The sequence below is a fragment of the Bombus huntii genome, chromosome 15, assembly GCF_024542735.1.
Source record: "Bombus huntii isolate Logan2020A chromosome 15, iyBomHunt1.1, whole genome shotgun sequence".
In the NCBI taxonomy this organism is placed as follows: domain Eukaryota; kingdom Metazoa; phylum Arthropoda; class Insecta; order Hymenoptera; family Apidae; genus Bombus; species Bombus huntii.
This window is the reverse complement of record NC_066252.1, coordinates 3,917,554-3,940,355: the sequence shown is the minus strand read 5'-3', so window position 1 is coordinate 3,940,355 and position 22,802 is coordinate 3,917,554. Positions and strand designations below refer to the sequence as shown.

The 22,802-nt window shown below is 42.2% G+C and overlaps 1 protein-coding gene across 4 annotated transcripts in view; it reads left to right on the top strand.

Annotated features, from left to right (window-relative positions):
• The window catches only part of LOC126873686 (probable JmjC domain-containing histone demethylation protein 2C), a 230,421-nt gene that overhangs the window by 197,097 nt on the left and 10,522 nt on the right, over positions 1-22,802 (top strand). For all 4 annotated transcript variants that reach the window (XM_050634785.1, XM_050634786.1, XM_050634788.1 and 1 more), the window contains exon 9: positions 6,819-6,966. In XM_050634785.1, coding sequence (XP_050490742.1) covers positions 6,819-6,966 — 148 coding nt within the window. The remainder of the gene's footprint in view (positions 1-6,818; positions 6,967-22,802) is intronic.

Here is a 22,802-nt window from a genome sequence, read left to right as displayed (position 1 = left end):
GAGGAAGAAAATTTTGAAAGGTGCGATTCGATGAGAGGATGAAAGCTCGAGTCTCACCCGGTAGGTGTACCCGTTACATCGAAGCTCGTATATACGTGTCCGTGTAGGCAAGCTAACCTGCCCGGATGATGCATTGGTTGGCGCAAAGGTGTGCGATCGTCCATGAGAGACGAGCTTCGAACCAGCACGTGTGCGCCACGAAAACTCGTTTCGTCTCTCTTTCTACCTCTTTTTTTTTTCTCCCCCTGCCGCGTCCCATTCCCTTCCTCGAACAACTCGACTTTTATCCGTTGGCGTGTTCTGTCTGCGGTGAAATTACGTCACGTAGAAATCATGGTAATCACAGGATGGGCGCAGAAAGCGTAGGAATGCAAACGTTAATTCGTCGTACGAGCCGTTCAAAGTGATTAAATTCGAGTTTCTGAAATTTTTGATATTTTACTGTCAAAGCGGTTGCGATCGATGATGCTTATCTTACGTAATTTCGTCGAGTTTCTCCATTTCTTGTTCCGCGGAGTTAACCGATTTGACGTTAAACAGATCGCCGTGGCACAAAAAGAAGTGGAAGAATCAGAAATTTCCTTTTTATACCTGCGCCTGCCACTCTAAATTTATTTCATATTTACGACTCTGTGTTATAGGCGGTTCGCTCTTCTCGCTGAAATATTCTCGGTAAAAGGGACCGCGTCGGATATTCTATTATTGGAAGTCGATCAACGAGAACCGATAAAGCTGTATTATGAATCTTTTATGTCGGCTCGTCTTCACGGTTGTCTATCTCACATTTGCTATTTGCTGGACGTTCGATTACGAAATTACGCGTTCTAAATGCGAGCCGTACTCGGCATTCCCGACACGTGAGAAGACACCTAATTGAAAGCATCATCCGCTTGGATAGGCAGAAGATAAAATGCAACGTGTACGGGTAGTAATCCAGTGACCTTTGCCAAGTCTGCTCTCTAGTCCAATTAAGTTACCGAGACGTTGGAACACGTCATTGGACAAACATTTCCTCGCAGTTCGACCATTTATTCCTCGCTAATCTCGCGTTATAAGGCTAATGAGGCATCGAGCACAACGACGGAGCCTGTGCTCTTTTTCGATCCAAGATCGATATTCGATTCTTACGAAATGAAATTATTTTCATCTGACTAATCTGAGACAAGTAAACGATGAATTCCAAGGTAAATTCGAAAAGCAAACAGAAAAAAACGATGACATTAAACTCGTACAGTCTCTTCGTATTTAGTCTCAATGACTTTACGTTCGAGCGTGAATTTCTATTGCCGTAAGATGGCACAGCCTCGTTTCCGTAAGGTTTCCGTAAAAAGGTCAGCGAATTTCAAGCTGTTACTCGCGGACATGTCCATCGCCGAGGAAAAGCAAAATTCCAGCGGCGTTTCGTGCCGCGCTTTGTCAGAACGTCGAGCGAAGCGAAGCGGCGCGCGGAGCCGGACCGAGTCGCACGAAACGAAAGCAAAAATAGGTTTCAGCTAGTCTGGTGTCGGGTCGGAGAGAACGCTGGCTGCTTTCTCGCGGTGCAGGCCGCGTGATAAAGGAAAGAAAAGGGTGGAAAGGGAAAGAGAGAGGAAAAACGTAGACGGACAGGTGTCTGCGAGCCATCTTGGTCTTCATCGTCTGGCGTGCGCCTTCAGAATGTCAGGCGGCTGCTGGCTAAGGTCGAGCGAAGCGCATGAAGAAAGCGGTATTCAGCACATCCTACAAAATTCATGAGCCGTAAAATTCAAGCGTCGAGCATAATCGAATCGCTTCTGCTCGAATAAGAGTGAAATATCATATTCCCATCGCGATACAAGCGTAGAAAATGCAACCCTGTTACACGTATGTATCTCGTCTACGTTGATCCCAACCAAGCAACAGAGATATTTTTGTCGCTACGATGCGATATTTTAATTCTACCGGCATAGAATTTTCTGCTGCAGAAAACAAGCCCGCGTAACAGGTCACGTGTTTATGACACCGAGTCGAGGTAAATATTGCGAAATCGTGAGCAAAGTTTCATAATAATTCGTATCAACGACACATGTACGTAAAGCTTTCTGATACCTAAACGATCGTGGTGTAAAAATTATTTGTAAACATTATAAGATGGCGAGAAGCGAAAATCCGATGGTCCGTAGCAGCGAATTTGTTCGAAAGTGTATAGGTGTGTTTCGACATCAAGCGCCTAAGACAAACTAATCTTTGGTACCGTATACCCGGGTCACGATTTGTAAACAAGAACGTCGACCGATCAATGGCCTGTCCAGGAAATTCGTGTCTTAGTCTGTTTTCCGAGCCGCATTCGAATGATCGTCTCGTCCGCTCTGTCGCGTATCGTGTTTAGTAAATATCGCACGAAAATAAATCGCCTGTTCGACCAAGGAAAGAGAAAGTGCGAAGGTCAACACACAACTATATACACAGGCAAGAATATCGAAGAAACGTGAATTCGTGGGCGACGGATTTTACAATTCCTCGGGAATTATCGCCGAATTAACAACGTTAATCGTAGTGACAGGTAACGTCTCGTATTCCATCGTTATCTTGATAATTCGTTACGCGTTTGCCACGTGGATTAACAATGGATTTCACGTTGTGCAAGTAAACTCTGTAATCGTTGTATGGTTGTAAACTGTGTAGTTTAAGTTGCAAATCTGTTCCATCGAATTACGAGTTGGCGTTTTCAGAAAAACGCTCGTGAACGTGAGAAGGAAACGTTTGCGGGGAAATCGCAAACCTTGCAATCGTTTTCGATCGTCGAACATACCGAAATGGTTTTAAGTGTTCCGTAATAATCGTTCGCGGCATGGGTCGCGTTACGTTGCAGCTATTACAAACTAAAGCGATCGTGAAGTGAACTACAATCTTCGTGTAACTTGCTTTATGGGTGTTTTAAAGCCAGTATTATATCGTACCATAACTTTCGCCAGCTTGATCCTCATTCTTTTACCACTTTTTTTACTATATCCTCTATATATCTGCTACGTTTAATTTTCTACCTTACCGACAAATCGTAGACGATTATTTTCCCTTGGCACGTACGTTTTTACGAAAAGAAAATCCATCGGCGATGGTCGCGCGAGCAAAAGGAGCGAAGCGGTTCACGCGAGGAGAGGGCTCGACGAGCAAAACAAAAGAGGCCGCGAGGCAAGGATGCGTAAGACCTTTTTTGGTGATATTTGCCGTGTATTGCTCGGCAAAGCCGGTCTTCTGGTCAGGCCGGTCTCCGGCGACCGGATTTTTCAAAGGTTGCTCGCAGCTCGAACCTGTCCTGTTCCCATACCGGACTAGTTTATCGACCGGCGCTGCTCTTCGCCTCTTTGCCTCTCCGATACTCTGCTCGATTTCTGAGCAACATCGAAAAAAGGATAAAAGAAAAAGGAAAAAAAAAAAGAGCCGAAGGAGAAGGAATTCCTGTCCTGTCGACCTTCCACCATCTCCGCACCTCCGCCGATTAACCTTTTTTTCGTTTTCTTTTTTCGTATCAACGTTTTCACCCAGCTGATAGACGTAGTTGAGATTTTCTTTGAGAATTACGATTTTTTATTCTTCGGATGTTTCGCGAATTTCCGGCAGATATGAATACAGACTGCGAACACTCGTGCGGTTATGGAGAATATCAAGGTGTAAGAATTTGCAGAATCTGGGAATCAGAGCAGCAGAAGCGATCCTAGTAATTGGACAAAAGTGGATAATAAAGGAAGTTTGGTTTCTGAACTCGTATGAAAATTTGCAGAAAGTTTTGTCGCGATCTTTCAACGACCGGTTGTAAAGGAAATACGTTCTCGACGATGTTATTAAACATCAGGAAGCAATGTTTAAATCAACATGACGCAGTTCCGCTGTTAAAAGTGTTCCCTTTATTTTATGGCCAGCGGTTCGTGTTTCAAACTACCGTCCACAATGCCGCACGAAAGTTTGCCCATAAAATGAAAAGTTTGCCAAACAAGCGAATCTACGGTTCGATTCTAAAAAGCTGGACCTAATCCGCGTCACCTACGCAACATCGACCACCACTTCGAGGAAACTTCTTGCTCTTCATTTATGTATAACTGTTCGCTCGAGAACCTGTTCCTTCGTTCGGCCTATTTTCTTCCTTTTATTGCCACCAATCTGCGAGATAGTACGTTCTGTCCAAGATGATATTTTAATTTCCATAGAAAATGCGAAAAGGAAATACAGACTGTAGTGTTCTAATCTATGCTCGTGAGGGAAAAAAAACGAGTGGAAACGTTAGCTCGAGGTAATCCGATCTGAAATATCGCAACCTTCTGGTTGAATGTTTTTCGCACGTTTTACTTTACATATTTAACGATGTTTATTTCTGAGGAAAAAAAAATAAACGGCTCGAGATAAAGACGTAACCAGCATCGAGGTATCTGTGATAAATATGAAACGACGTTATATTATAAATAACACGGACGTCGAGTCGGTGATAATCGGCGATTAAGACGAAGAGCACCGGTCGATTTATGCAGCACCAGGTCGATTTATGCGGCACCGGTTGAATAAGTTAGCCGCTTTTTGCAAATCAATCGGACGCAGAAACTGGTTCCGGTGCGTCTAAGCGTAATAATAAACCGCGCTCGTTCTCAGAACCAGTACGGGTCAGTTGAGTTTCGTTTGCGTCGTGTATCTCGTGGAAAACGCGTGTCCACCCGTTTCTCTTTTCCTCGCAGATAGGCTCGATGCATTTATTTCCCGCGTATTCCGCGTACGTTGTTTGCGCATTAATAATACCAGTGCGTAGTGTGTACTCTCAGCACACTATTGTCGTGCCACGACTCGACCGCCTTTGCACGGTTTCCTGTTCAGCTGGGCCTTTCCACGAGTAGATACTTGTACTCTACACTGACTACGCTTTTCCTCATTTTACGTTTGATTTTCCGAGTGCCGATTCATTTTACAATGCTTATTCCGACTACATGAGAAACGCTCGACTAACATTCTCGTCGTACCGATAACTGTCCTAAACGAATCGTTCGAACAATAATGACATACATTTGGTAATATGACAGAAAGGTTTCAAAGTAAATACTAGAAATTGCAAATTGTAAAATCGTAAAATAATAGCTGTCGATGACTCGAACTATTGTAGGTGTTAACAACCGGCAAATACGAATGAAAAGAAGTGCAGGTCATAAAGAAAATTAAACCATGAAAAGGTTCATTCATATTAGAAGAGAAGGAACGCTCGTTTCTCATCGTATAATACGAAACTCCAACGCCCTGGTTGATTTATGAATGCTCGAAAGATGGAATAGCCTGCGCTCGGTACAAGTCGGTGCAAAGGGCGCGGAGAGTGGGTTTCGTCGGAGTATAGTCGCGAAACAAACAGAAGCTCGATAAAAGATAACAACCTCCTCCGTTCGAAACAACGATAACGATAGATCCCACGACTACGAAGAGGAAAGAGGTCTCACGGAGGAAGAGGGGAGGCCTCTATAACCGTCACGAGGAAATAGTATATTTTGCTGTGTAGACTGTAGTGCGTGAAAAATAGCAAGGTAGAACAAGCGAATAGGCATTTATCGCGCGGATCCAACGCGCGCATTATTGGAAGGTCCGCCGACCGAGGACCGAGATAAACACGCGCGTTGCGCACGTAACTATATAAATAACTTGCGCAAGCATTAATGAATGCTTATCTGACTAAGCCTGTTAAAAAGTCACGATACACACGCCAGCCACCGTCGGCATTATTATCGCGACTATTTTAATATTGAAACGAACCGATTGCATGCACGAACACGCGTAAACGAGCGCGTTTTGAAAAATCCTCTGCGTGTACACATACCTAGCTTTTACTTATCGATATGCGGTGTTGGCGAAGTGAAGTAAAGTCAGGGGAAAATCAGTTTCATCGTTGACCGAACAACTAACCTTTGGGTATTGCGGGTCACATGTATGATTCATAGGTTCGCGTCTTACACAGATGTTTACCGCTGCATTTTACAAACACGTGCCAGTCCATGTTCCAACCTAACGTTTGCCTTATTTACGAGTGCCTCGTGACACGGAAGTTTCGAGAAGACAATGAGAAACTTTGGTAGAATAGTAGCGGCGGTTGCCATTATTTCATTCAAAGTTACTTTCTAAGAAAAAATGCAAGCAACCGTAGAACGTAGCGATTATATCGTCTGTAACCATTAGACTACGAGCGTTTATGTAAATTTCGATTTCTATACAAAACAGAGTCTGTCTAATATTATTAGTATCTTACCTTCGATGTTGCTGTGTATAAATTCTGTATGTTTTTCGATAGGTGTACAAGTTGCCACTAAGTATAGAAATATCCGCAGTCTAACAATAATGCTCGCAACCGTAATCGGGTTTACATAGCTAAATTAAATCCACGAGCGGCGTATGGATGTAAATCAACGGAAAATCGTTTGCCTGTACTTGCATAAATTAAACATAGTGCTCTTAATACCACGATCATCTACCGACTGCCTGTCCTTCTCGCGACGAGCTCTCTTCTATCGTAAATCGCTATTGACGAAGCCAAGGATCCGTCAGCCAATTAGCATTTATCGCGATTCAACAATTTGTACCTCGTCGTGACACACCGCAGAGGAATTCAAACGCTTCAGGCCCTCCCGTGTTTGTTATTCTCGTTTGCGGTAAATTCGAATGCCAACTTCTGCGAAACTTATTTCCAGTGTCGGTGGAAATTCTGAAAAAAAAATGTCGATCGATCGAAGCGATGGAATAAAAATAATCGAGGAAAGAAGTTGGCCGAGCCTGGAAAGCGCGTTCGAGACATGTTCTGGGTCGAATGATGTGTAACCTTGAAACTTTTGTGTGCGTTCCAGGGAACGGCGAGAAGCGGAAGCCCGACTGGAGAAGCGTGAACGCGAGAGAGAGGCCAAGATGGAAAGAGAGAGGCTGGAGAAGCAAAGGGCCACCGAGCAGGCAGTTCACAAGCACTTCGAAGAGTCCCTCAGGCTGGCACAACAAAAGGTTAGTCAGCCTTTACTGCTTGTTTTTCTCCGTTGCGCGTGTTTTTAACGACCTCCGGGCTTCTCCAACGTTGGAGCAGCGTGTCTAACAGATGCTCGACAAAAAATCTTCGATATTATGCGCGTCTTTAAGCAACCGATCTGCTCCACCAGCTTCGCCCTGCTATTTCTTCTGCTTCTATCTTTTTCTCTCTTCTTGGCTTGAATTTCGTTTCCAAGCATACCGAATTCGAGACTCTTTTTTTTTTATAATATAGACTTTGTCGAGTGGAATCGAAAAATATCAAACTATGTCGTTCTACTCGCTTATTTCTCGCGATTGTACCTCTAAAAATATCTCTTGAAATTCTCGAATTGTAAAGCGCGCGTTAGAAACAGTAAGAGTAATACAATTTCTTTATATCGAATACTAAAAGCAAACGAATTAAACGTTAAAACAGTACTTTTATTTTAATGGTCGTCGCGTTTCTTTTCCGTAACCTTGGTATCTTACAGAAAAAGGGAAAGAAAAAAGAAGAAAAGAAATAAGAGACTCGATGTACCCCAAGACCTTCGTTTCTTTTCCTTAATCTTTTCATAGCGAATAGAATCGAGCAAAGCTCGAACGATACATAGACTAGGAATCCCGGAAGTTTAAGTTAAGTTTCTCGCGACCCCGAAAGTCAAACAATCTCGGTGCTAACGAGGACATCGCGATGCGTCACTTGTCGCGCCTTCTTGTTGCCGCGCGGGCGACTCGCAACCGGAAAGGTAGAAATATTTTTATCGCGCGTTTAGCTAAAGAACCGACGTTAAATATTTAACGGTCGAGCTCGATTATGCAAGCAACGTCCAAGGGCGACGTCTCGGAAATTCTGAGAACTCCTAGCAGCCACTTGTTTGCACCGGCATTCCACGGAAGTCGCTGCGAATTTCCAAGTAAGATGTTCGAATGGAATGGAAGCGATTCGTGTTCGTCAATTTGCTGTTAACGCTGAGACTGTCGGTGCTAAGGGAAAGAAATCACGGAATTGTTCTCCGTAGGATAACGCGCGAGGGAAGTTTGGAATTTCAAGTCGACGGCAAAACAGCTCCGAGCTTAATCCAGCCTGGTTTATCGTAATTTCTCGATCCCTGCCCGAGGAACTGTTTTCAGGGAACTAGAGTTGCGTGTCGAGCGTGAACGTTTCGATTAATCCTTTTAGCGATGAACAACTCGTGGGAACAGAGAATAAGATTCGTTTAGTGAGATGGAAAATTTGTATCGCGTCGTTGAACCTTCCAACGCTTAAAAAAACAGACATGTTTCTGTTGATTTACAAACGAGATTTACAATAATAATCCTGGATAATATGATTCAAAATTTGGACGCAGGACATAACCCAACAAACACGAAGATGGTACCCCGCTGGGGGTAGCCAGCCACGTGATAATCAAACAGCCAAAAAATTCTACCAAATGTCCAAATCGGACAAATTGTGAGTGTAAACAATTAAATAAAAAAAAAAAAAAATTTGGACATTTTTGTGCGCGTGATATACTTGGGAAGGTAGTTAAATATATAATATATATTCATAATAAGCAAGTATACATTCAAAATTGTATAAGGACATTTCTGTGAAATGCCATTGTCTTGGCAACACAGATAAGGATAAGAAAATATGAAGATTTGCTATCTTGGAAAGATAAGAATAACGAATAAGTGTGTATGTCTATAGTTTGGTTAAAAAGTAGTGACGATAGGAATGAAAGAGCGAGTTCGTGACGCGATGGGATTGAAAAGTTAACGAATCGACCTGATTATTGAATTTGCAAGCGAAATAGCAACGCTGTTCGGAGAGCAGCGAGTTCTGGGCCGAATCAAATGCGAATAGCCACGGAAGTTCGTTCCGAAACTGTTCGTGCAAACAATTTAGCGCATTTACCACCGCACTGAATCGACCCGCTGTCTCGCCGAAAGCGGGTATTTCGCTCGCAAACCGCAGCCTCGGCTCGGCAACTGTTGGAAATTCCGTTTGCGGAATTTTCAACCAACTTTGTATTCGATGCACCGTGGTAACGAGAAATTTTCGAAAACCGAGAAGCCTGCTCTGTTACACCGTCCCGTAAAATTCGTTCAAGTTTTCCACACTTTCAAATTACACAGCATCTGCTGTTCCCAATTCGCAAGGAGCAAAGAAACATTCGTAAATTCTTACGATTAAGTCGTAAGTTAGGTAATCAAATTTCACTGAAAATCGTTACCTAAATATGAAAATTTCCACTACGTAATATGTATTTAGGTTTAATTCGTTATCCGATCGGTTGAAAGTTTAACTGTTTTCGCACAAATTACACTTTCGTATCGTTCGTGTTAAAATTTCGAGAAAAGAAAAAGAAAAAGGGAAAGAGAAAGAAAAAAGGACGAAGTTATGGTAAGGTTCAAAGCACCTCGTATAATAGGGAACTTGGGCTAAACGGGACTCGGATAACCGCTATAATCTTAAGCGATTCAAATTTAATCTATCTGTATGGTCCTACAGAACACGCACACATATAGACGCACACACAGGAACACATTCAGAAACAAAACGAAGAGAAAGAAGAAGCTGGAGGGCAAAACGAGCGTGGTGATTGAACGAGGGTGGACTCGTGTCGGGAAAAGAGGGATAATCTAAAAGCAGCCAGGAGATGACGTTCTCCCGGGGATTCAGGATCTCATGCGTTTCCCTGGGAGAGAAGGGTGTGTTCCCAGAACAGATACGAGCTGGGCAACGGAATGCCGAGAGGGGGCAGAGGCAATCAATGCATTCCAGCACCTGCCTTTTGTGCGTGTTACAGCCCTGACAGTCACCCAAAACCTGCCCAGCGCTCTGTATACTTTCCTGCTTGGCTGCTTTGCAGCGTTTCTCATTTCCTCTTTCTCTTGGTTTCTTAACCAGTAACATTCTTTCGTAATACATGTATGTATGCATTATGCATAATATTACCCATATACCTATATTTACGACATCTATCAACGTACTCGATTATCCGCCTCTCTGTTTCGATGTTCCGTAATTCCGTATAAGTCGTCGGCTCGCAGCAGACCTACTATTGATTTCGTTGGAATGTGTGCGCTCGATGACGTGAAACTTTTCCAACAGCTGTTGAATCTTGTACGCCTCGTTCCGCGTTGAATTTCACTAAGGAAATCTTACGCAACGAAGATAATGACGAGCTTCGAACTCCTGCAAGCTATATTAAACAAATCGAAACTTTATCTTTTTCAAGGAATATTCTTTATCGAACATTATACAAGTTTCATTTCCAATCGGTTCGGATTAGTATCGTAATTACATCGCAGATATAGGTAATTGCAGGTAATTCTAGGTAATTTGAGAATGCAGAAATTTACACAATAAAGGATATGGTAACTCAGGGGACTGTACACTAATATTTAGTAAACAAAACAAACGTCTACTTAGGTTCCTGTTCCTTTGTTCGTTGAATTACGTTCCTAGGATTCCTCAATCTGGTTAATAGTGAGAGGAAACCTTCGTAACAGGTAACGAACCTACGAAACGGTTTTACGACCCCGTCTGAATTCTTGAATAAAAGGAAAGTTAGAAAGGAAGTTGAGATCCTCTGCGACGCATTGCGGACTCGTATGGGTGCATAAACCAATGAGGATCATTTCAGGTTGGGGCCCAGCGGGGTCTACCTGCCCTCCCATCTTACGAAAATGTCCTGCCAGTCCTTTGCTGGCTTTCGTCCCGCTCGGACGGTTCTTCGTCGAATCTATGAGTCACGATCTCGTGTTACGCGTAAATACCATTCGATTCAACTTCCTCCATAAATTGCTTTTTTTTCTCTTAGTCGCGTCGTGTATAGATAAATCACGATAACGGCGCTATCGGCCAAGTGTTTTCCATTTCGCCTCTCAGATATAACGTGCGCGAACGAGTGTGTGTCTCGAAGCTGGGGACGGTTTCGTCGATCGATTCGTCAGAGTCAGAATCGCCAAGAGAAACTCGAGCGATTCAGCGGCTCGACACGAGTCTCTTGATCAATTTTTCTGCCGTATTTATCGGCTTATTCGTCTAAAGGTAAACGCTTTAGCCGTATTTTCGCGTGTGATATACATTGCTGGCAGAGGATACGATACCGTTGTTTGTGAATCAGTGCTCGACGTGATTGCCATTTTAAACACGCGCCAAGGCTACGTGGATCTACGAATTAGGATTTAAAAGGGGTCCCCTGCGCTTTCAGGCGATCGTTTCGAAGGTCAGTACAGATTGCCACGCTTACTTTCCTTTTGACCCATGCAGATTGCGATCTTGCTTTCGTTTCCGGACGAAAAAGCTTAAATTTCATTTTACGATCGACACGTTGCACTAAAATGGAAACGGTTAGTCACGCTTATCGATAACGTTTCTTTCTTCGTTACTCGACTCAAATTAAAAATACTTGGTTACCTTTCGCCGAAATTTAAGAAACTTTCTAACGATAGAAAGATGCAACTGGATCGAAAGTGACCCAATAGAAAGGGTTGAAAGGGAGCTGGTTGGACGAACGAGGTCTGCGACCTTGGGAAATTTACGAGGAATAGAGAGAACGACCGTTGTCGTTCTGTTTGCACCGCGATAACGTATATCTGCTACGGTTGATAACAATGCCAGAAACGGTGTGTGTGTACGCAGCGATAAATTCTTTTCTTTGGTTGCGTTGAAACCGTTGTTGCTAGTCTTTTCTTTTTTTTTTTTTTTTTTTTTCTAAGCGAAACGTACGCCGTTCGTTCCGCGAGAACGGACACGAGCTTGGAAAGAAATACGTTTTCTGGGCCGCTTTGAAGGCTGTCACTATGGAAAACTCGGCCTCTGATTTATGCACGTTGGCTGGATTTTACGCTCGTCGACGATTCCTACAGATTTCGAAAAGCTTCCCTTTGCTCCTCTCTCTTTGTACGCAGCAGCTTTTATTTGCAGCTTCATACGAGTCCCCACTCTTTCCGTTCTTTTCTATGATCTCACGTGGCGACAGCCTGCATCGGTTCGGGCATTAGGTCGCTCAATAAGTTCATCGTTCTATTATGCAGGTCGCTATTCGAATGCAAACTTGGCAATTTTCATATCGAACAGAATATAAAAAATAACGAGTTATTTATTCATCCTTATCGGTGAGATTTTTTCACATTTTTTATCGTTCTACGTTAAGATCAAGCCAATGTCTTATCTCAGTTAACTCTTTCGACTTGACACAGTCGACGAAATGTACAATTCCCAGAATTATTTCAAAAAATATTCAACTAGAAAGTAAAACAAACACTTCTTTCATCCAACGCGGGTTCTGCGAAATTTTCTAAATTTAGTAGAAACGTTCTACGGAATTTTAAACACACTTGTCCCAGAACGTAGAAGAGAAGCGGTTCAACCACTCTCGAAGATAGGAAGATAGGGCACTCGAGATATTTTATTATTTTTTTTTCTTTTTTTTTTTTTGCGAACGTTATCTTCGTTCGTCTATCGAAAGTGCTTTTCCAGATTTCTAAATGTATAACGATCTGGTGTAACAAACAGCATAAGGCGATTCATCTCGATCGCGATACTTTTCACGGTGTTTATTGTAGCAACACGACTAGCGCGCATGCACGCGGTGTTGGTTTATTTATGTGACGAGAGAGACGCCAGGGTGTGCGCTTAGCGTTTCCAAGTGGTATTTGCAATGCAAAACTCGATCGGCACGAAGGTCGTTAATTATGCACTGCACGGTACGCAACAATAGAACTCGATGGTGTTTCGTGCTACGACAATACTATCTTTCTCTCTTACGGTGTATCGTTCCCTCATCGATACGTTTAAAGCCGAATTAAAGTGGATAGTAGGATAAAAATGTTGCTTTCTTCTTTCTTCGATGATTTCAAATCTCGTATTTCGATCGTTTCCACAGTATTTCTATTACGTACGATCATTGACGTTACAATACAATTTTACGTGTCTGACAAATTGTATTTTTCAAGCATTTTTGATAGAATTTGTTCGCTACTGAAATAAATGCTAGTTGGATAGAGACACGCACAGTGTTGCAACGAACAGCGTGTTAATTTGAAATTCTCGTTCGAAGAGCCATAACTCCAAGTTGACGTATTCAGCTGTTAATCTCGCCCGTTATGGTATCGAGTTACGGTTGCGCGAGGGACGAAACTTCTAATTGGAACACATTATTTCTAAACGCACGATAAACCCGAACGCACTTCCTTGTGAATCACGCGGATTAATTAGTGGGGATTACGGTGGCGGTAATTGGTCGAGGTTACGCATACTCGTCACGCTACAAGATGCACGGCATCAGAAAAATCACGGAGAAGCGTGTAAAATAGATACGCGTATATCGAAACGAAGAAAGAAAAAATTCCTACGAATCCTACGAATATCTGTTAGTTTATAAATACGACCTAGATAGCCACTTACAGAAATCGTCTATTTTTGTTCAAATAAAACGCTACAGAATTTCAGCGCGCAGTTTGTAATTTCTATACCGAAACCAAGAACTTTGCAATAATATTACGAACGAAGAATTTTATTAATATCCACGTTGTCTATACTTCGTTTAAATAATAATACTACTTTTTAGAAGATATAGAATTTCTTGTATGGACACGGCCGTATACGTTTTCCCGTGGAGAGACACACGTGGTGCAGTTTTTCTTTCTTCAAAACGCCCGATGTTTCCCTTACGACTTTCTTCCTCGAATGAATGACATTCGAGTGATTCATAGGCCTGCGTTCAATGGCGTAAACGTCGAACCCGTGGTTTGGCGACTGGCCGGCCATTTAATCCGTTGATATATCGTACGTTGGTCAGGCATGAAAGTAAAAAGCAGCAACGGTTATCTAGATCAGGAGAAACTCGAACATCCATTTATTCACGTGCTGTGTATTGTGCAACGCGATATTGCAGCGAAGGAAGTCGGCGAGGAAGTCGCAGAAATTAAAATGTACGAGGCTAGCCGTGTGTTGTCGTGGCCGACTCTCCAGCTTATTTCTTCGTTCGAAAGCAATGCCTCGCACGGTCTCAATTTTTAAACAATCGAGGAGTTTCGTTTACGATGTTAATAGATAATAATAGGCTGGCGACGAGAGCAGTGGAACACACTTTGGCATCGTTAGTTTTTGTTAAATATATTTCAAGCAAAAATAAAACTCGACTCACTTTTGGCAACTGGTTTATTGTGATGAGATATATAGCTTGGACAATTCATCAATTTTCATTCAACAACAACTAAGAAACAATTTCATTTCGTCTGACAATTTAAGCTTACTTTTAATTTATGTACTTCGAGTCTATCTTTACATCGCACGCTGTTTGCTATTTCCACGCTTTTTGCAGTTCCCGGAATATTTCACACTGCGATACGATTGTATTAATTTAGATACAGGTAGCGAAATGTTCCACGCGATTTGTCAGAACAAAGCGTAGATCCTGTCTTACGACGACGGTTAATCGTACTGTAAGAGCTTTTGTTGCTAATCGGTGAAACACGTCATTGTGTGAAAAGGTCGGAAGATTTAACAGGATTTATTTTCACTGAAAATCCCTCAATTTCTACGATACTTAGGTTGCTAGGCTTTTAGAACGTCGATCCATAGACGGTACGAGCGTAATTCCGTTTTCGATTCTCATCGGCTAATAGCCGTAACTACGTCGATCGATCACGCAGACAGAAAGGCGAATCGAAAAAGAGAGGAAAGAAAAGAGGCGGACACTGGTGGCATGGTAAGCTCGTTAAATGAAAGAACGCGCGCTGCAACCAGCGAATCGAAGAAATTAACGCGCTCGTGCAAGAGGAGGATGACGAGCTCGACGCGCGACACTCGAGGGCCTATTTCCCTGCTGAAAAGCGCCGTTTCGAGTTCCATCTGACTTCCTCCTCGTGTCTCTTCGACTTTGATAGCACGGAACCGCCTCTGTTCGTTCGTTGTAAATTTGCTCGGTACCTACGCCTTCTAATCCAGTGCAAAGTTAATTACCACGTGCCCTGAACTCACGGGACTACCACGGTATTCCTCTGTAGGCAAGCTATTCTCATAAATCCTCTCTGTCTCAGCGTACACGCTCGCATCTCCTCGTGAACATACTGAATCGATGCAGCGGTCTCTGATCCTGATACCACCGTCCCTGTCGTGCCACAGCTAACCCATGTTTATGTTAATTCAAATTTTCATCGAATGGTTCGTCAAACGAGACGAAACGTCTCTGGTGTTTAGATAGCGTAATAATGGCTTAATTCTGATGATAATTTACGGTACTATATTTATGTATTAGGTTACCCGGAAAGTTTCAATCGTTTTGCGAGGAAATAATAGACGCTCAACGATCTTTGTTTTATGTTTGTCGAATTACGTACGATCCATTTTGTTCGGTTGAGACAAACACCGCGACATTTCACAGACTTGCTTTCGCGTTTATACGAAGGTGCAGTGTCGTGAAAAACACGTTTGCGAAAGAAAAATACTCTTCGAACAACCTAATAGGTTTTACTATATTAACCGCGGTTGTTTTTCTTTTTTAAATCGTCGTCTCCGTGCCATGTTGCGAGTACACTCTGACGATCCAATATTAATAACGCGCTGTAAAACTGTGGAAATTGTATCGCGTTACATTTTCAACATGTCACATTTTGTAGCGTATTTCACAAATCTTGTACAACGTTACAACCAAACCTCCCGTGGACTTATAAACGTCACAGTCGTCTCACTGGATACACACTGGATTTTGGTAAAACGTCAGACCTCCATACGCTATTGTTGGACGGAGTACAATAATTTTCATGGGACGGGAATTTGTTTCTGAAAGTGTGTGAGAAAAATAGGTCGGTGGTTTTGGATAGGAAGAAGAAAGCCGATGAAAAGTCGTACACTGGAGGGATAGCCAATGGAGGTCGGTGATCCGTTTGGAACCTTTGTATCCTTTTGTGTCTGGCTGGTGGAGACTTGCCAGTCCCCTAGGTTCGAGGATCCTCATAATTGGGAAATAAATCGTGACAGAGACAGGTAGGTCGCCGCAGGCATTTGGCCTGAAATGATCTCGTTTCTAAAAGCACACCACGCACGAAAACCGGCGTGCAAGTAATAACAGACGTTGAAATGAAAGAGGGGAATGCGAGAGAGCGGACCGCGTGCACGACCTCGAATAAATAATTCATGAAACGATAAACGCGCTCGTGCGCGCGCGGCCGGATGCGTTATCCGGCCGATAGATTCACCTGCGCATAATTTCGTCAATGATTTTATTTGTCGACGGGTTTATTCGTCTTTAAAAAGATAACCGATTATTCGGAGTCGAAGAGTGGTCAGGTGAGAACGAGGACGAACTGTCACGATGCTGTTGGGTATTTTGACTGGATTAGAAACTGAACGAGGATCGAGGCACAGTTAGAGTGGAAGCTAAGACGTTGAATCGTGGATTTCGTTAAGATGCGAGGAGAACAGTGGTTTCTTTTATGAAATGTAATTTTTTAACTGAACAGCGATGGTATTCATGGACGAGAAAAAAAAAAGAGAAGAAATAATGAAACAGTCGATTGTACGGACAGAGCACAGTGATGGTATAGTATCGATATCAAAATTTAATTAAAGTATAGTAATTAGCGATAATTAGCGATTAGGTTAAATAGCTAGAACTTTCTTATGGAATCGTTCGATTATAAATTCAAATCGTTTGTTAACGGTGTAGTGGCAATATATTTAGAGGTTACTGTATATGCTAGTGTATATATTTGTTGTTTAAAGGTTGTATATTATCACGACGATTACAAAGGATAGGATGATCGCAGCTTAGTTAGTGAGAATCTTCCAGTTGAGACACACCTTGTTAAAAAGAAGCAACTGTCGAAAGATCTTCCAGTCATCCCTATTGTTACGTGGTTTTAATGGCGCTGATAGAACCGTTGAAAAGCGAGAGAAAAGAGTTTGAAAATTGCCCACATGTCTGTTATCATCCTCCTTCTTTGCTCTTCGTGTCGTCGGGCAATCCGTTTTCTAAGCATTGCCTTTCAATTCGACGAAGCGAAACGTGGTGTTACGCCCGAGTCCGCGGGGGAGAGACAGAAATGCGAACAGTCAGCAAGTCCCATCGCCTGCTGACCAGGCACGTACATAGGAAACCTCGAGAGTAGTTTCTCCGCAGCGGCGTCAGCAAGTTGCTATCGTGGCTCTCTTATAGTCGTTTGACGTAGCTCGTCTGAAATTTAATGCGCCTCTGCGATTCCGGCAAATATGCCTCGCATCTGTTAGCTAACTTCTTCCCTCGAAAACTTTTAGTTCCCGTTCGAACGTAATCCTTATCGAATTATCCTTCCTTGATTCCTCGTCTATCTATGTTCCTCGCCTTTAGCTACCGATGTCTCTCAGCCAGATTTTTGAAATTTTCCATTCTCAAACCTGGATTCACTATTTTCTGGCAAACCTTTTATTTTCTTTTGATATTTTTACGTCGAGCTGTCTGCAGAAGTTTCGAATATTAAAGCCTCGAATATTATACGCATTTTTTTACCCACGTTGCCCAGGTAAAAGTTAAATCTATGTCGGCTCTATAAAATCGATCGGGGAACATGGCGTGTTAATCCGATGAGTATGCAGAACTCCAGCTATAAAATGCCAGCCTTCGATCTAATGCTTAATTCAATCGGCGTCCCGCCAACTTTTCTTCGAATCTCTTCCTCATTCTTAGTTTCTTCTACTCTGTCGATTACCTATTCGCGAGCGATTCCGCGAAAAGTTTCTTTCGTATTCTCCTCCATTACCCTCTATCTCTTTTTCCTTATTCGATATCATTGGAAGTCGAGGAACGAGGCTCATTGAAAGCTTTCGTATCCGATTGCGCGAATTCGCTAGATTCCTGATAGTCGATTCACGTGATCGTTATCTCGTGCGTGGCCCATCGTGGCTTCGTAAACAACGTGAATCAACCGTGTTAACTGTACTCAAATATTACTAAATGTGTGGTTATCGGCTTGCCGGCTGTTGACTATAGGTGTAAAAAGATCTACTCGGCTCCGGTTCCTTCTCCCTTATCTCCTATCATCTCACCAGCTATCTGTTTGCTGGAAATATAAATACGTTTCTTGGCCCGTCTGTCGCGATAAGATAGCGTTTCGCTATGTTATTCGCAAACAATCCACGCGGCTTTGAATTTAACGCTAGAACTCCTTTCGATGACTGTTCGCGTCGTTCCCAGCTCGTTTGCCTCCTATTTATTTGTCTAATTTTTTGTTCCCCTCGTTCATCTGTTTCTCAGGGTTCAGGAAAATATTTGGTCACGGTCAGGTTGAAATTTGAACGCTAATATTTGTATCGTAAAGATGGTGTCGACCTTTGTAAAGCGGACGATATACAAGTACGTATCGCACACGCAAAATGTTTTTGGTCACGCGTTCGATTACGATTTTCTTTATCCGAGTGTTCGCAGCAGAACCCGATAATAGCCTGCCAATACTATCTTATCGTGACTTTTTGTGGAAGTGTTTTGTCGACTCGATTGATAACACGGATGAGATGAAGCTTTGCTGTAAAGTGGATCTATTATATCGATTTGTTACTCTAGTCGTTGCTTTCGTCGTGTGATGTAATAATCGGCTGAGAGGAATTTATCGTATAATTATCGACCATAATTTCTTCATTATCTTTATAACCAATAATTATAACAGAATTTCAGACTGATTCATAGAGATATAATTTATTTCAGCAAAAACAAAGCAGCTCGTTCGAACAATAGAAATTCGTGTGTTTACTTGACGTGTTTCCCTCGGTGAATAGATTAATGTACGCGAAGTTCATTTCAGTCGTGTTATTTATTTAAAAGCAAGCGAATTATTTATATGGTTACCTATGCTGATAAACTTATCTGTTATCGGCTTATCTGTCCGTATTCGAATTAATTAGCGAATAAGAATCATCGATATAAAAATACGAAGGGAAATAATCGTTTATCATCTTCTATTCTATAATCATTGGTGCTCGCCATTCATTTCAGACCGGCGTAAAATGAGCGCGATAACGTCCAGTCTTATTTTTGTCGATAAACTCGGTTGGACTATTGCGAACGACAAATATTTGTCGACTTTCCCGATATATCCGTTGAGGTCGTTCGATGACCGATTGCGATAAGTATTTTGCAAAATTACAATTTACGTCTTCAAGAGCCTTGAATAATTTTTCTAATAATTTTTACTTGCTCGCTCTTTGTTTTCTTTTACCGATAAGTTGGTTCTCGGTCAGCGAACGAGCAACGTTTTCCCAAGTGTGGAAGGAAAAGCCAGAGCCCCATAATTCCTGGCATTAAAATTTCAGTCGGCCGAGACAGAAAGAAAGTTCGTTTCGGGGTCGGACGGGTAAATCGACGAATTGATTAATCGAAGCGAGAGAGGATCGGCTATAACTGTGGATGATTTACTTCGTTCATCGGCTACGACCAACCCCTCTTTTCTACCAGTCCACCCCCGCATTGATAGCCTGCTCGCTTCGTGATAAATAATGAATGTCATAGTGCTGACGCTGGGCCAGGGGCTGAGAGGAAATGAAAGAAACCGAGATTCGAATACGACAGGGTGCTATTTTAATCCCATTGAGCTGGAATTAGAGGTTATTTTTAAAATGTGTGTTGTAACGTGTAGTCTTGTATGATTGAAAATGAAGACTGTCAGGTTGAAGGACTGTGTAGGCCTTTTAAAAACAGCACGACATGTCAAACGTGTCCGGAATATCGACTGCACAGTGTTCCGATTTGCTTAAAGAAATATCGTTAACGTTAAAGGCCTAGTAGACGCCTATGATCAAGTTTTTCATTTATTTTTCTAAGAAACGAAGCCTTTTGTGAAAAACCTTTGTTGCGCGCCTCCGACTTACTTTAACACGTAAGATAAACTCCTGGCGATTATCTATTCTTGCCGTGTCCGAAATTAGCCATATTCGAATACCACATACTTAACTTTCAGTCTCTATTTTGTCCAAAAATGGAACACTGTACGAAAAAGTGTCACTCTATATTTTCCACTAACTTTTGTATATAGATTCATCTGCTTCCGGCTTGTGCTTTGTTGTACAATTTGATACCCTGTGTATTAAATTTCCATTAAGTTTATTTAAGTTTGTCATTATTCTGCTATTGATCGAAATACTTATTTTTGTGAAATATTCAATATATATATATATTAATATATTCTTTTTTCTCTCTTCTGCCCAAATATCACTGTATAGTAACTGACAATTACATACAATTATACAATAGCAATTTTAACAAGTTTTCGTAGCATCATATCGAGAAACTTAGCTATACATATGCAAGAGCCACTAGCTCTTAAGTATTCAATATACAAGGTGGTTGGTAACCGGTGGTACAAACGGAAAGGGGGCGATTCTACGCGAAAAAAGAAGTCGAAAATATAGAATAGAAATTTTTCGTTTGAGGCTTTGTGTTCGAGAAAATCGACTTTGAATTTTCGCTCGGTACGCCCGCGGTACGTTATAACCCGATCTCACCGTAGATCTCGTTGTCTCGGTGGAAAGATTTAAAAAAGAATTTTTATTCTATATTTTCCACTTCTTTTTTCGCGTAGAATCACCCCCTTTCTGCTTGTACTACCGGTTACCAACCACCCTGTATATAAATAAAGAAAAGGAAAGGAAACAAAGAGACGGGGATGCGCGTTTTAATCTCGCGTCCAATCTCCTCCATGCCGTTATTTCTTTCGATACACTCAACACTCGGCTCGATTGGGCCAGTTAACGAAAGTGGCCTCGATGGCGCGCACGATTTTAATTCAACGATCGTGCGGCGATCGTGTGGCGATTAAACGTTTTCAGCTTCGGCATCATTAGCGAGCGCGCGGATAAATAAAATGGAATTGAAATGTGCTGGATCGGTGATAATCGACGTAACACGATCGAAAGCGTAAAGTAGAGAGGCAAGAAACGAGCTTTCTACTATTATTTGCACCGCGTAAATGTCATTGTGGAAGTTCGTGGGAGTTTTATCACCGAAGAGCCGCGTGTGATTACATAATTGATACGCTGCTTGGTTCACCGGAACGATGATAATATTCCTCTTCCGTTCAACATTCGTATCATTAAGTCTTGGAATGAAAAAGTTGCGTGGATGTCGTTACGATCTCCGTTTCTTTCTTATCGAGAAGTTTCGTCCGCGAGATTAATGGTGCTACGCAAACTTGACTGTCATCGTTGATTGCTTGTAATTCAAAGGCAGTTTGCACAGTAGAGGAAATGTTCTTTTGCCGTCATTTGCAATGCGAGTGGTGTTATTTTCGCCGCGTGTTACAAGTGGAATATTCCACGATAGTCCTTCGCTTTCGATCGTATTATTTAACGTTTCGATCTCGTCGCGATTCGAGTAACGTGTTTTGTCTACGGAGGTGCATCGTGGAATTCAAAGCCTCGATCGAACATCGATTTCTTTACCTCTAACTATATATTCGTTTTATACAGTCGGTCGCCAGAGATTTTCCACTCTCCGACAACACTGTTTTTATTCTTATTCCAACTATCTCAGAACAATTTTATTATTAGAGGAAATATTATTATCGTACATTTATTATTATAATATTATTTCGTACATTATGTTACTGTATGTTGTTATACGTAGTACGTTATACTATATGTTATTATACGTAGTATACTTAAATAAATAGCCTTATCGTTAACTTTATTCGAACAATAAAATGGCATTTTTATGAATTTTGGAAATTTTGTCTACAACAGAAAGCAACCACCATCGATATCAGTTAACGAAATTTAGACGACCAACTTATCGTTATCCTGCTTATCGTCTATCGTGTATCGATTAAGAGAATTCGATCGGCTTGGATTCGCTTAACGGATATACAGTAGCCAGACTAATGTTTCTTGCGCGATACGCATCGTCGACATTAGCGGTAGCTCGTTTAGGAAGTAGGAACGCGATGACTCAAGCCCAGCTAGATTTGCTCGCACGGCATGAATCGTTGCGCTCGTTAGGACGCGGAGTTCGCGCGATACATCCGTGCCGGTTGCGAAATACGGGCAAATTGGTGCACGTTTAAAAAGCGTGACGTTCGTAGACGAGAGTCGTGAGTGTCGACTCTGTATACGCGTCTCGCGTCATCGCCATCACCACCGGACCATGATTAATAGAACGACTAAAAAGGAAATTAATAAATGATTGAAAATTGAATATACATGAACCTAATTAACCAGTATGTAAATGTTATAATAAATGGATTAGCTGACACATACTATCGTGTACACAAGTCTGATTATTCCATGCAAAGTTCAAGGTTGAATTTTAAAACGTCGATGCTTCGCAGCAGCTTCGAGCAACCCTGCTATATCCTATAAATATTTAGAGAGGAGTCATCGTGCGTGAAAAGTTCCATCTCGTAAAGCGTGCATGTACTAATAATAGACTATTCTCTGATACTCGATCTGTAATCATTTGGAGCACGACTTGAAGGAGAAATAAAATAGAGAGAGAGAGAGAAAGAGGAGAGTTGGGAGTAGCGCGCTGGCTAACACGTTCGCCGGGAACAAAAAGCAGATTAAGCGTCAGTGGTTAAGAGTCGAGGAAGAGAAAGTCAACGAACCAATAGCAGCCAGTCCCTGTGCCTGATTGAGCCTGAATGCCGTGTTCTGGCTTTTATTAAGCGCAATCTCTCAGGTTCGGTCTGCAACACCCGTCCCCCTTCCCTTTCCTTTCTCTGTCGACTGGCTCGCGCGTGTCTCGTGCTTTTAACGAGCGTTTTACGAGCTTTTGTTCGGTCTCCTCTCCCGCTCTGCGCCTTTTGTCAGGAATGCAATACGTGAACAAAACGCAACCGCGTATAATGCTCCTACGCGGACAAAACACGGG